Raw genomic sequence first — 13,407 nt, forward strand, 5'->3', positions numbered from 1 at the left:
GAATATATATGGTATTATTATTTAGAATAATAAATTTTATTGTCACCATTATTAAATGTACGTGCAATAAATCAACTCAATCATTTGAGTATAAAATTATAATAATTTATTAGTATTAAATAATACAGATAAAGAAAAATAACGGCTTGTCAAAACAAAATATTAAACCTTGCCAATGTTCTCAAACCTCAGTTCCAGTTTCTTATATTCAAATGTGACCTGATCATCAAAGGCCCTTAATGTCTATCACAACATTCAGTTTCCTTATGCTCTTATTGTTTTCCAGTGCGATGATCATAACGCATGCAACAATATTGCGCACGCGCACACGGTTGTAAGCATCATGTTGTGGTTCGTGATTGTACCTAGAACAAAGTTTCAAATGATTATTTTTATATATCATGTGAATAGAGCCAAAATGGTCCAGTGGTTAGAACGCGTGCATCTTAACCGATGATTGCGGGTTCAAACCCAGGTAAGCACCACTGAGTTTTCATGTGCTTAATTTGTATTTATAATTCATCTCGTGCTCGGCGGTGAAGGAAAACATCGTGAGGAAACCTGCATGTGTCTAATTTCAACGAAATTCTGCCACATGTGAATCCACCACCCTCATTGGCCTTCTCCTCAAAGGGAGAGAAGGCCTTAGCCCAGAAGTGGGAAATTTACAGGCTGTTAATGTATGTAAATGTGAATTGAATCTTTGTGGCATGAATTAGAATTGTTAATATATTATTATTATTGAATTCCTTTGTATATATTATGTTTAATTGTATAAAATCACTTATAATATTTACCAACGATGCAAAGCCGAATGTAAGTAAATAATACTAACAGAAGAAAGAGATAGCAATATTTTAAATGCAGTCAAATTACTTTATATATTTGGTTAGATATTTTATTTAGCAAAGGATGTAAGTATTTTGTCATGTACCAAACATAGTAGTTCATTTCAACTCGTACTTTTATAACTTTGAAGCTATCAACTGTTCCCACAAACCTGATGAGTCTTCTCCAGTTACAGATGCCGGATGTGGAGCGTCTTCCCTTATGTATGTCGGTTCACTCTTCCGGGCATAGATGTCGAAAATGGTCGCCACGCAGCCCAATGTGAACTGGCCACTTGCAGGTGGTACCATAGTATACCTGAGAATTTGTTAACAGTTAAAAATATCGTATCGTAAAACTGTAAACAACTGTGTTCAAGGGAATATTCTTTTAAGGTTGGTGGCTCATAGACGATGTAGGGAATGGTTAATTTTTCTTACAGCACCTTTGTCTATGGGCCACTTACCATCAGGTGGCCCATATGCTCGTCCGCCAACCAATGCCATAAAAAAAAACATTTTTTTCGTTACTAATTATCCTTAACACAAGTTATGTTAATAACCTCCTCCTTTTTGAAGTCGGTTAAAAAGGATAGTAAGTTTCACTCTTTGTAAAATGTCAAGCGTAAAAAGTTTCAAAAGAGTACTTAGTTCACAATAACATTTAATTGGATTCATACTTATTTTGTAATTTCATATACTTATACTAGTCGCGACTTTGGTCGAGTGGAAATCGGTTATAAATAATTTAACAGACTAAGTTAAAATATTACGTTAATTTAAGACCTCTTTGTAAACCACATTTGTGGTTCAACTTTCGTGGGCTAGATCCACCAGAGTGCTCGTAAAGCTCACTCTCGAACAGGATATTTAGAACTTTCTTTGCGAAAATCAGTCTTCTCTTAGGTCTACTCCGGCCATTTTAAATATTTGACCTTGTGCTTTAATAATTCTCATGACGAAGCAGACTTTAAGTGCGAACTGTACTCTTTTGACATTACGATGGAGTGCCGTTCCTATTAGTCTGGTTCCGTTGCATAATTTTGGAGGTCTTAAATCCCTCTGTAACATTATTGGCACGCCAATCTTATAACTTAAAAAATTACGGATTTCAAGACTAACCTGTATACGAAATTTCAACCTCTATGTTACCCCTTAGGGCTAGAATGTCCAAAAACGCTTAAATACGTATCTACTTATTTTTGATCAGTATCTCAAAAATGAAGTTTCATGTTTCTAACTTAAAAAATTACGGACTTCCATACAAACGTTTTACGCCTCTTTCACACCCTTAGGGGTTGAATTTCCAAAATTCCTCTCTTAGTACGGGTGACTACTCAATAAAACGATCCCACTCACAAAATTTCATGGCCCTAACTTTAATAGTTTACGCTCGGCGATGATGAATCAGTCAGTCAGGACTTGTTATTTTATATAATATATTGAAGATATGAACCTCTTTTTGTAATATTTGCTTTTTGTGCCAATAAAAATCAACATTTTAATTGCCTGTCATAATAACACATTAATGTAATTATGTCTTAGTTTAGTTCAATGTATTATATTGTTCATGTTTTTGTACCAAAAAGATAGTGGACATAGATAGGAGATCAGAAAAAATATTTAATCAAAGAAATGCAACGTTGATCGCGATCGGACCATACATCTTGTCTTATAAATAATGGTTCGTTACGTCTACAAATATCTCTGAAAGGAAAATAAACAAGAATCATTCTTATATTGCGGCCTTGAAGAGAACTGTGTTATTTACAAGTCTCGCCTTTGAATGATATCATATTTCTCGTCTCGTCACATCTGAATATGAATCAGAAATATGTTAATAAATTACCTACTCAACGCGACTGAACACTGAAACCGCTTAAAAATGTAATTTATAAACGTACGTCCTTATAAACATCACAGGATATCTCTGAATCGAGTTTAATTACAATTCCTTAAATGGTTTACTTGTGATGAAATGACATACAAATATATACTAATTTCACTTTTAATATAACTAGCTGAGCCTGTGGATTTACCCACTTAAATTTCATAAAAAAATACTTATAGCACACAAACCGTCAACCCCTTAACCTTTCGAAGCGTGAATTAAAAAAAAGCCTAAGTCCTTCTGTACTACTCAAACTATCTCCAATCCAAATTTCATCTATATCGGTTCAGCGGTTTAAGAGTAAATGTAACAAGAGTTACTTTCGCATGTATAATTTAAGTATTATTTGTAATAATATTATTTAAGTATATAAAGAATTATTTGAAGGTGTTCAAATGATTGTCGACGGTGGTAGGCGTAGTACCACCAAGAACACCTAAAAAGAAAATAAATCAAGAGTATGACCGTTATAAAACAAGGAATTGTATTTAACATGACTTTGTATTTTAAATGTTGAAAAAGAGCTACTGCTAAGTTTCTATATTCTAAACTGGTGGTCGCTTTACTTAATATGTAAAATATCGATACAAAAGTGCTTGTAAAAGCCTACTTGAATAAAGTATATTTTGATTTTGATAATAAAAACTGATGCGGTCAAACTCGTAGTGTGTCAGAAAATCATCTATAATCATCTAAAAATGTCCATTTTTATAGCGACTTACCTAACAATGTCCCGGTCGTCTTCCATTTCTCTGTCGTAGATGTAGTGATCTTGATAGACACGGTTCAGATTGGAGCTGGTGTACGTCAGGCCGACCTTATAGTGTTCCGCTTCCAGGATAGTAAGCTCCAGCTGGCTGAATGCCCCTCGTTCTTTAAAGTCCAAGTCTGATGATCTCCAGGAAACTGTTTCTGCTATCTATAGTATCGAAATAACAACGTTAAACTTATTTATAAAATTCCAACAGACAAATCTCTTTTGAAAATTAACTATTTTAATAAGGTTAGGATCGGATGTTTTTCAATGGAAATCCGTGCCGTTTATCAAGTGACATTTGTTATAAGTACGTAGCAACATTAACATTAACAGCCTGTAAATTTCCCACTGCTGGGCTAAGGCCTCTTCTCCTTTGGAGAGGAAGGTTTGGAGAATATTCTACCACGCTGCTCCAATACTTATTGGTGGATACACATGTGGCAACATTTCGTTGAAATTAGACACATGCAGGTTTCCTCACGATGTTTTCCTTCACCGCCGAGCACGAGGTGAATTATAAACACAAATTAAGCACATGAAAATTCAGTGGTGCTGGCCTGAGTTTGAACCCGCAATCGTCGGTTAAGATGCACGCTTTCTAAAAACTGGGCTATCTTGGCTCTTTTTAAATAGGTAGCAACGGTTATCATTTTTGGTGTACTTTGATATCAGAATTATGCTCAAGAAATGACCAAAAGACTGTTGTACCGTTTGAGCAATAAAAAGACATTCTAACACATGAGTCAATATGAATATGTCATTCATATTTTCATTGTATGTTATAAAACCCCTGACATTTTCTCGTGACAAGTTTACTCATAAAATAAACTTACTACTAAATATTTTGTCAAATTCATCCAATTTTTTGACGCATAATGTCGATATTATAAAGGTTGATATCATGCAGATACAAAAGGTCCTATATTGAAATTATTCGCACTGAACTGTAAATACAAAGCTCATTAAATGATATGAAAACTAAGAACACCGAAGTTCAATTGCTCTGCAAACTCAAAGGTAAGTTCATAAGATATCGTTAGACAAACAGAAGTTGATACAATAGTAACAAAGAGAAAAAGCAGTCTATTTATTCGAGTTAAATTGAAGAAAAATAACAACCTTTGCGCAGCTAACGAGTGGTCTCAGCTCAGACGACATAGCGAAACGTAAACTGAAGTAAATGGTGAAAGTAAAAAAAAGTGGTAAAGCCTGAAGCGTTTCATAATTTGTTTCTTTATTGATTTTAAATATTTCATAATTAAGTTCTTAGGTATAATAAAAAAACATTACTTTGAATATTAATATTATGCAATGACTTTAATAAATTGTGGCTTTATTTTGGCATATCGTGGCATTGGGTTTGGAGATAATAATTAGTAAAATAAAATAATAAAATGTTACTGGGCGTTTCGCCACCACCCATCATCTCTTATAACGCCAATGCGCCTCCAATCTTAGGAACTTGTGGCTCTAGTTTTTGTCTCTTTTTCGAATGTTAAATATTCGTGTAAGCGAGTACGCTATAATACGAGAATCTCTTGTGAAGTGGGCTAGTCGAGTAAATTAGCTATGTTTCTCGTTGAGGAAAATGCCGTAAGGATAAGGATAGCATCGTGAGGAAACATTAATGCCGAATTTAATTTGCCACTCATGCGCTGGAAATGAAAAAAAGGTCTTTGCACAAAATTTGCGGGCTGCTTCCTAATTCAAAAGGTCACAAGCGACCAATCAGATATGTTCAATTTTAAAACGATTTGTCCAAGTGATTTTATTTTTAAGTTATCTCTCAGCTGAACTCTAATAAGTCGATGAATAACTCTCTTTCTGTCTTTGTTTTGAACCGGAGCGATTTCTTTGCAATGAGAACTTCTGTTCGGTATGTAAATGTCTTCGGATTCATGAGTACCGATTCTTCGGACTTCTGATTGTTCATGAATTTTAAATACGTCATGTTTTTGTATAATTTAACAGTCGTGGCTGCTTTAGAGTTTTCATCTACGAAGAATAATGTTTAAATAAAAAGTTATTGGTCTTTGTGATTCGGGACTTACAAAAGAGATTTTTTTTAACGGTTGATTTAATTACAGACTTCGAGGTTTCTGTGATTTGAAAAGAACTCTTGTTATTGTCTGTCTGACCTTGCAAATCTATACTATATCATGAAAATATGGTCATTTGGTAAATCTTTATCTACGCTAAGTACCACCCACTTATCATTTATTCTATCGCCAAACAGCCTTATCATCCTTATCAGTTGATTTCGGTTTGAATTTTGAGTGCACTAGTAAAATAACAGTTTCAGGGGACATAAACTCTTATAGTTCTCTTGGTGGTGACAGAATTCAAAGTGTAAGGAATAGTTAATATTACGATGATAATGTTTATTGGTTTGGCTTGACTTCCGATATGGAATAAGAAAGTAATATATTTTGCAGCGTATCTCTTTCGACGTGCCCATTTTAAGTCGAAGAAAACCGGAACAAACTAGTGTCTGAAATCGAGTCTTCGTTAAACAAAGTCTCGAACTGGGGCCGGCTAAACCTAGTCCACTTCAACCCCAAAAAGACGCAAGTTTGCGCGTTAACCGCCAAAAAAACACCATTCGTCGTATCTCCACGATTTGAGAACATTCCGTTAGCCGTCACACCTAGTATCGGAATACTTGGCGTTGATATTTCGAGCCTCGTATAACAAGACTAGTTAGAATAAAATGTATAATGAGAGCCAGTTCATTGGAGAAACTTATATAACTAATTACGACGAAAGCGTAGATGAATGTTAAAAACTGTGTAGTTCCATTCTACGTCAGATCAGTAATTTAAAACAGGGATACTGATCCAAACGATCTCTCAATTTCACCACTTATTTAGTCTAGACAGTCCTCGTTCGTCGATTACATTTGCGTAAAAATCAGTAAATACATTGCAGACATCGATTCCTTTTATACGCAGCAAAATATCTAGGTAGTACCCATTACAAGTTATTTGAGCTGAATTACAAAACAATTTTTTTATAAACAAAATCTTGTGCATTCGAGTGATTGTTAAGCCGTTTTGAATCGTCATGTTACATGACGAATCTTTTTCACCAATTTAATATTCTGTATGGCCATCGACAAAACACTAACCCCAAGCTGTATTACCTTTTATGTTCACTCCTCCATAACGTGTTCTGAGTGGTTTAGATTGGACTCAGTAGGTGGCAGCCGATCGGGAAGGAAATAAAATCTTGTTTGTACTAAATGTTTTGTTTGTTAATGTTTTTTTTTAAAATAACATTGAAAGTCGTTAATTGGCTAAGTAAAAAATATCTGTAGAATTTTATTAGAGAATCGATAATCTTGCTTCAAGAAAGAATTATTGTTTTTCTGGAGTCTTATTTAACTTTAATTCTAGTATTTATTCAATTATATTATCAGTGTTTTTATCAAAATAATAAACAATGTTATGAATATATATTTTTATATTTTATTGTTTTAAAATAGGTAGCCTGGCAAATAGTCCACTTGATAGTAACTGGACTCTATTGTCCATAAACATTCACATTGTAAAATATATCGACCATCACTTAAATCACCAATACACCACTAACCTTGAGGATATTATGTCTCTTATATCGTAATTACACTAGCTCACTCACCTTTGAAGCCCGAACATAAACATATTAAGAATTTTTTATTTTGGTAACATATATGTTTAGGTAGCCCAGACGGGCAGTACGAAGTCCTGCCAAGTAAACATACATAGCATCGTTGTAAATACAAAATCCAAAGTCTCGTGTGATAAATATTCCACTCCACGATATAGTAATGGAACGACTACCGAGAACTATTTACTTAGTAGCAATCCAAAATTACTTATGTCATACAAAGGAAAATATGCTGTAAATTTGTGTAAGCGTCAGACGGCGTTGGCGAAAATATTACAACTCTTTTGTCGTCGCGTCACGTACGTCCTATATCTGATAGTATTTCATCTGTCCTGTTTGTAACTCAAATTATAATATATGTAATAAAAATATAACAAAACAAAGGTTAAAATACAGCCTGTAAATGTTTTACACGCCTCGTCTATTTAAAAGAAGAATTGGATTTTTTCCATTGTTACATTTAGAAAAAGCTAAAAGTAGAAGAAATAATTAAGTCTTTGAAAACTAAAAGTAAATTTGCTAATCGACAATTTACAATTCAATCTGCGTACATGTGCAACAGTCTAAACAAGTTATTAAATTTCTACCCGTTCGATTACAATAACTGTAAAAATATTGACAGATCACTTACTAGGCTTAAGGTACAATGAAATAGAAAGTTTATTACAAGTTTCTTAGCTCACACACAAACATACACAGACATACTCATTCCCACTCATTGACACAGGCATATTACTCGTAGGTTTGGTCTAACTAATTTCTATCGTTTTAACTTTGCCGATTCATAAATTCGAATAATTTGTAAAAAATACATTGGCAAAGATATTATTCAATACAAGATTATATAGATGATAAAAAGCGTGGAGTTAATACTTTTTGACTTCCAGGCAGGAGACATAACATACATAAATGTATTTAACTAACATGAATTTGTATTTTTAAATGCTGAAAAAGAGTAACTACTGAGTTTCTTGCCAGTTCTTCTCGGTAATATACTCTTCACTTAATACAGTTTGTTAAATGATGATTCAAAAGTGCTTTTTTATTTTGATTTTAGAATTTTGTACATACATTTGATTTTTTTGTAATGGAGGCGCGGGCCGTCCTAACACGAGTACTAGTCCTCACTGGTAACTTACTAGGTTTTGGTTCCTAGCCTGTTATAGGTTAAGTATTATAACAATAAACATTTTTAGTATTTATTTTTGTACTTGCAGGTTCTAGTTAAGGGAATCTGCAAGTACAAAAAAAAACTTGAAACTTGCAGGTTCTAGTTGAGAGCCGAGATGGCCCAGTTGTTAGAACGCGTGTATCTTAACCGATGATTTCAGGTTCAAACCCAGGCAAGCACCACTGAATTTTCATGTGCTTAATTTGTATTTATAATTCATCTCGTGCTCGGCGGTGAAGGAAAACATCGTGAGGAAACCTGCATGTGTCTAATTTCAACGAAATTCTGCTATATGTGAATCCACCACCCTCATTGGCCTTCTCCTCAAAGGGAGAGGAGGCCTTAGCCCAGCGGTGAGAAATTTACAGGCTGTTAATGTAAAAAAAAAGGTTCTAGTTACCATATGAACATAAGATGAATTATAAATGCAAATTAAGAACGTTAAAATTAATAGTGGTGTTGTGTCGTACACGCAACATTCAGTTAAGATTCACGGTACTCAAGTCACTGGACCATCTCAGGTTATATGTAATCAAAAATATTTAACAATTATAACATTTCGCGAAACGGTTGATCGATTTGAAATTCGAATGTTTTTTAAATGTCCATCAAACGAGTCGTTATTGAATGAATTTTAACTCGGTTTAACTCGTAAACGTTTAGAAATAATTCCATTTTTGAATTTGAATCAATAAAAATATTTGTCTTTTGAGTTTTCAATTATGAATTCATAAATGTTATCGAAATTATGCACAATATTTGTTTGGTTTTGTAGTTCATTTTTACTCGGTTTAAATCCGTCGCGGCGAAGACAATTCTAGATTTCCCCCGGGACTGAACTCCAATGTTGGAGCCGATTCAACGTTCTGCTTCTAGATTTTACTATTAACACCAGACAAAAATCTTACAGTTCTTCTGTTGCAGTAAAACTTTAAAGTTTTTCTTGCACTACAACTTGAAATATACATTTTCATTTCATAAAGTTTTTCTTTGCTCTAAAAATCTGTTGACAATTTTTTGGATGCTACCAAAACGAAATATATTCAAGCTTTCTCCGTAACTTTCAACACGACAGAGCTACCTACTCAGATACTATTACACATTTTAAATCTATTTTTGCAATATAATTTCTGAAAGAATTAATGAACGTGTCAGTTTGCGACTCCATTTCAGCCAAATATATGTTACTACCCTCTAACATAACAATTTAAACGAACATTTCCAGAAGTCCGCGATTTTACACACCGAATTAAATTCCTCGCAGGTCCTTGGAATATCAAGTCCCAAGCGATCTGCGTCGTTCAGACAATTTGTAGCTTCCTAGACTAGACTAGTCAGAGAGCTAAATCTATTTATATGTCCGCCGAGGACTCCTCGGAGGAGTGTGATTTTATGAACGAGGAGTGAGCACCACAGGAGAGTGCACATTTTTTCACATTGCTTGATATTCATAGGTAGGAATAAAATCTTTTGAGAATAATTGTTTTAAGGTAGATTCCAACTTATTTTGTAACTTAAGTTTTTAGCAATAACAAAGAATTAGTTTAAGTAAGGAAATAGTTTTTACCGCCTCCTGTAGGTTTCTTTACCGACAATCTTATGTTAAGGTTCACACGTTCCAACTGTAAAGTGGTCTTGGTTCTTTAAGAAATATTTTTCGTCATACCTTACTTTTAAAATGCCGTTATCGTATCACAGAGGCAAGATCATAATATCTTAGTTTCTATGGTGGCCGGCGCATTAGCGGTGTGAGGAAGGTTAATATTTCACAAAATGCTAATGAGCTGTGAGCGGCCGTTTTACAGCAATTGAACTGTTGATTCGCGTGACTTTCTTTTTTAAATAAGAATAATTTTAATTGAAAAGCAAACCTTTTTCAATTAAATTTTATTTATTTAATTTAATCTAATTTATTGTATTGTGTATAGCACCTGCTAATACATAAGAATTCTCATTCTAAATTTAAAATAAAAACTAACGTCACATTTGTATATGAACTAAATATTTTATATACTTTAAATATGCTATATTCAAATATACATATATTTTTTATTAATAGTAGCGTGCTCCATTACTTCGAGTTACTAATATTCCTATTTATTTCCTCCAATAACGCTTAAAGATTGTCTTAGGAATGGGGACGACAATAACCTAGGGGGTCAGGGTCCATCATGCTTTTTACATCCAATACGACTTGGAAACCTTCAACAAAAGAGCGTACACATTTCTTAAAGGCCGGCAACGCATCTGCGAGCCCCCAGTGTTGCAGATGTCCATGGGCGGTCACAGTCACTTTCCATCAGGTGAGCCTCGTGTTCGTTTGCCACATATATCACAGAAAATATCACTTGGCGGCCCTTGAACCATTGCGCTACTGTTTCTTCAAAATTTAATTAGCACATAAAATTGCTGATATTGTTACAGCTCATGAATTTGAAAAAAAAATCAATATAGTTTTAGAGGCTTACTAAATGTCAGATTAAAGCATTATAATAATCATCTCACAAACCTTATGGTCATCAAGGATCCACGTGATATTGGGCGCAGGATATGCTTCATCAATGGAACAGTTTGCGCGTATAACGTCTCCTCTCGCATAACTCCTCTGAGAGACGGACAGTCGAGGAGCTCGGAATGGTGGATCTGTTGACATTATATAATTTCTTAATTACTTTTCCTTCAAATAGACACTTTCTTGATGGAAGGGGATGTCTGGTCAGATACCACCCTTAGATTTTACCGCTAAGTAAAAATACTTAGTACTGATTTGTTGAGGTTGAAGGATGAGAGAGCACTGGCTCTCCATCCTTCAACACAAGCACAAGAGACAAATGTCTTAGTTTCCAAGTTAGGTAGTGCCTTAGTGGTGTAAGGAATGGTTAATATTTCTTACGGTACCAATGTCTATGAACGGTGGCGACCACTTACAATCAAGTGACCGATTGATATGTAAAATAACATTTAACATATGAAAAATATCTTGCGAATGAAGTATATTATTTTATTTATTTATTTGGGAAACAAACAATTATAATTACACTTAATAGTAAAAAAAAATATATAAGAATAACATAAATCAATCAAGTTTCCACTTTTCACAGTTTTTACTTACTACACATCCAAAACATACGCACTTAAATATATATACATAAACTCTTTCATTGTAAACAAAACCACAAAAGTAATACAGAAGTACGTACTTATCATAATATACACGTTTGTACAAAAAGGGTCTAATATACTTATATACGTATTTATTACAATACAGGTACGCTTATATACTATATATATAGTATTATATACGAAACGACCTTCGCGCTATAATGTAATGGTAACAACTATATAATTATTCTAGATATTTACGTAATTGTTTTTCTTTAGTCTTAACATACATATATTAGGTACTTATTATAAATGACTGTCGTTTTTCATGAATTCCTATAAAACTAAATACAATTATTATGTGTTTAATTGTGATGTATACTATATTGCCCACTTGGTCTAGTGGCTGGATAAAACGCAGATCCAAAGAACCTGGATACCAACTGGAGATCGGAGCGATAAAAAAAATGGTTTTCTATTAAAAAAATTGTAATTAACAACCAGGAGTCTGGAAGTTAGAACTGTTTATACTCCCCACCGAAACAAGCCACCGAAAGTACTTAAAACCTGTTCCTAAGCCTGGACTCTTTCCAGTCCTGGGGAATTGACGTCCCATCGGATTATTGGTGAGGGAGAGAAAGGGTGAGAGAATAGATAGTGCACATGTGTTTGTGCACAAACTTGTCCACTATAATATGTCTCATGCAAATGGCTTATCTCTGTTGTTAATAGCAAACGTTGCTAAAATCGGTAATAAGGCCATTATATGTAAATACAGGCAAAATAATAAATAAAGATACATACATTACAATTATAAAAATTTAAGCGTAGAGCTAAAAGGGAAAATATACTACCACCCACTCATCAGATATTCTACCGCCAAACAGTACTCAGTACTGTTGTGTTCCCGTTTGAAGGGTGAGTGAGCCAGTGTAACTACAGGCACAAGGGACGAACATCTTAGTTCTCAAGGTTGGTGGCGCATTGGTGATGTAAGGAATGGTTAATATTTCTTACAACGCTATTGTCTATGGGCGGTGTGTCCACTTACCATCAGGTGGCCCATTGACTCGTCCGCCTTCCGATATCATACAAAAAAAATATATAGCATAAGTATGATCTGTTTTGTCCTAATTACATAATAAACATAATCAGCCTGTAAATTTCCCACTGCTGGGCTAAGGCCTCCTCTCCCGTTGAGGAGAAGGTATGGAGCATATTCCACCACGCTGCTCCAATGCGGGTTGGTGGAATACACATGTGGCAGAATTTCGTTGAAATTAGACACATGCAGGTTTCCTCACGATGTTTTCCTTCACCGCCGAGCACGATATGAATTATAAACACAAATTAAGCACATGAAAATTCAGTGGTGTGAAATTTGTCCTAATTATTTGTTGTAATTTTACTATGAACAATTTATAGAAACATGCTTAGTTGCTATTGTTCCAATTTAAAAGTGGAGTCAGCCACTGAGCCATACACTGGTACATGGACGATAATTTTTGTTCAGGGGCTGCAGCCAACATTTATGGTGAAAGCAGGTTCATACTTGTATATGAGCAAAACTGTCTTTTTATCATTAGGTAGTTCATTTCTTCCTGACTTCCAAAAAATACGTTTAAGTAAGATTATTTATAAGGCCAATTTAAACAAATCATCCCATTCGTCGTAATCAAAATCAAATAATTTGATTTAAATCGAAGAACAATCAAAAATAAGAGACGATACAAGAAGACGTTGAAATATTAAAGTCTTAATTAAACTTAGCTTTTAATAGTTGAGCTGATTCATAGCAAAATAAAAGTAAATTCTCCCCGTTGAATAATTTATAAAGCGTTTTCTGAAATTATGCTTTCTGCTGAGGATTCATTTGTTCTAATTAAGTTGGTTTCTGCTATTGTCAATAAAATACTTAATATACATAGTTGGAATATTAATTTTATTCGCTACCGGCCCTTGTGGATTTGCCTGGATGTAATTTAGCTTTAATTTGCTGCTTGTAAAAAAT

The 13,407-nt window shown here is 34.1% G+C and overlaps 1 protein-coding gene across 1 annotated transcript in view; it reads right to left on the reverse strand.

Annotated features, from left to right (window-relative positions):
• Window positions 1–208: 208 nt before the first annotated feature.
• Window positions 209–13,407, reverse strand: part of LOC113398499 (uncharacterized) — a 273,433-nt gene continuing 260,234 nt past the window's right edge. Inside the window, exons 4-7 of the mRNA XM_026637260.2 lie at window positions 10,804–10,937; window positions 3,441–3,637; window positions 1,001–1,146; window positions 209–365 (exon numbers count right to left, since the gene is read on the reverse strand). Coding sequence (XP_026493045.1) covers window positions 295–365; window positions 1,001–1,146; window positions 3,441–3,637; window positions 10,804–10,937 — 548 coding nt within the window. The 3' untranslated portion in view covers window positions 209–294. The remainder of the gene's footprint in view (window positions 366–1,000; window positions 1,147–3,440; window positions 3,638–10,803; window positions 10,938–13,407) is intronic.

This window comes from Vanessa tameamea, chromosome 26, assembly GCF_037043105.1.
Source record: "Vanessa tameamea isolate UH-Manoa-2023 chromosome 26, ilVanTame1 primary haplotype, whole genome shotgun sequence".
Taxonomy (NCBI): Eukaryota; Metazoa; Arthropoda; class Insecta; order Lepidoptera; family Nymphalidae; genus Vanessa; species Vanessa tameamea.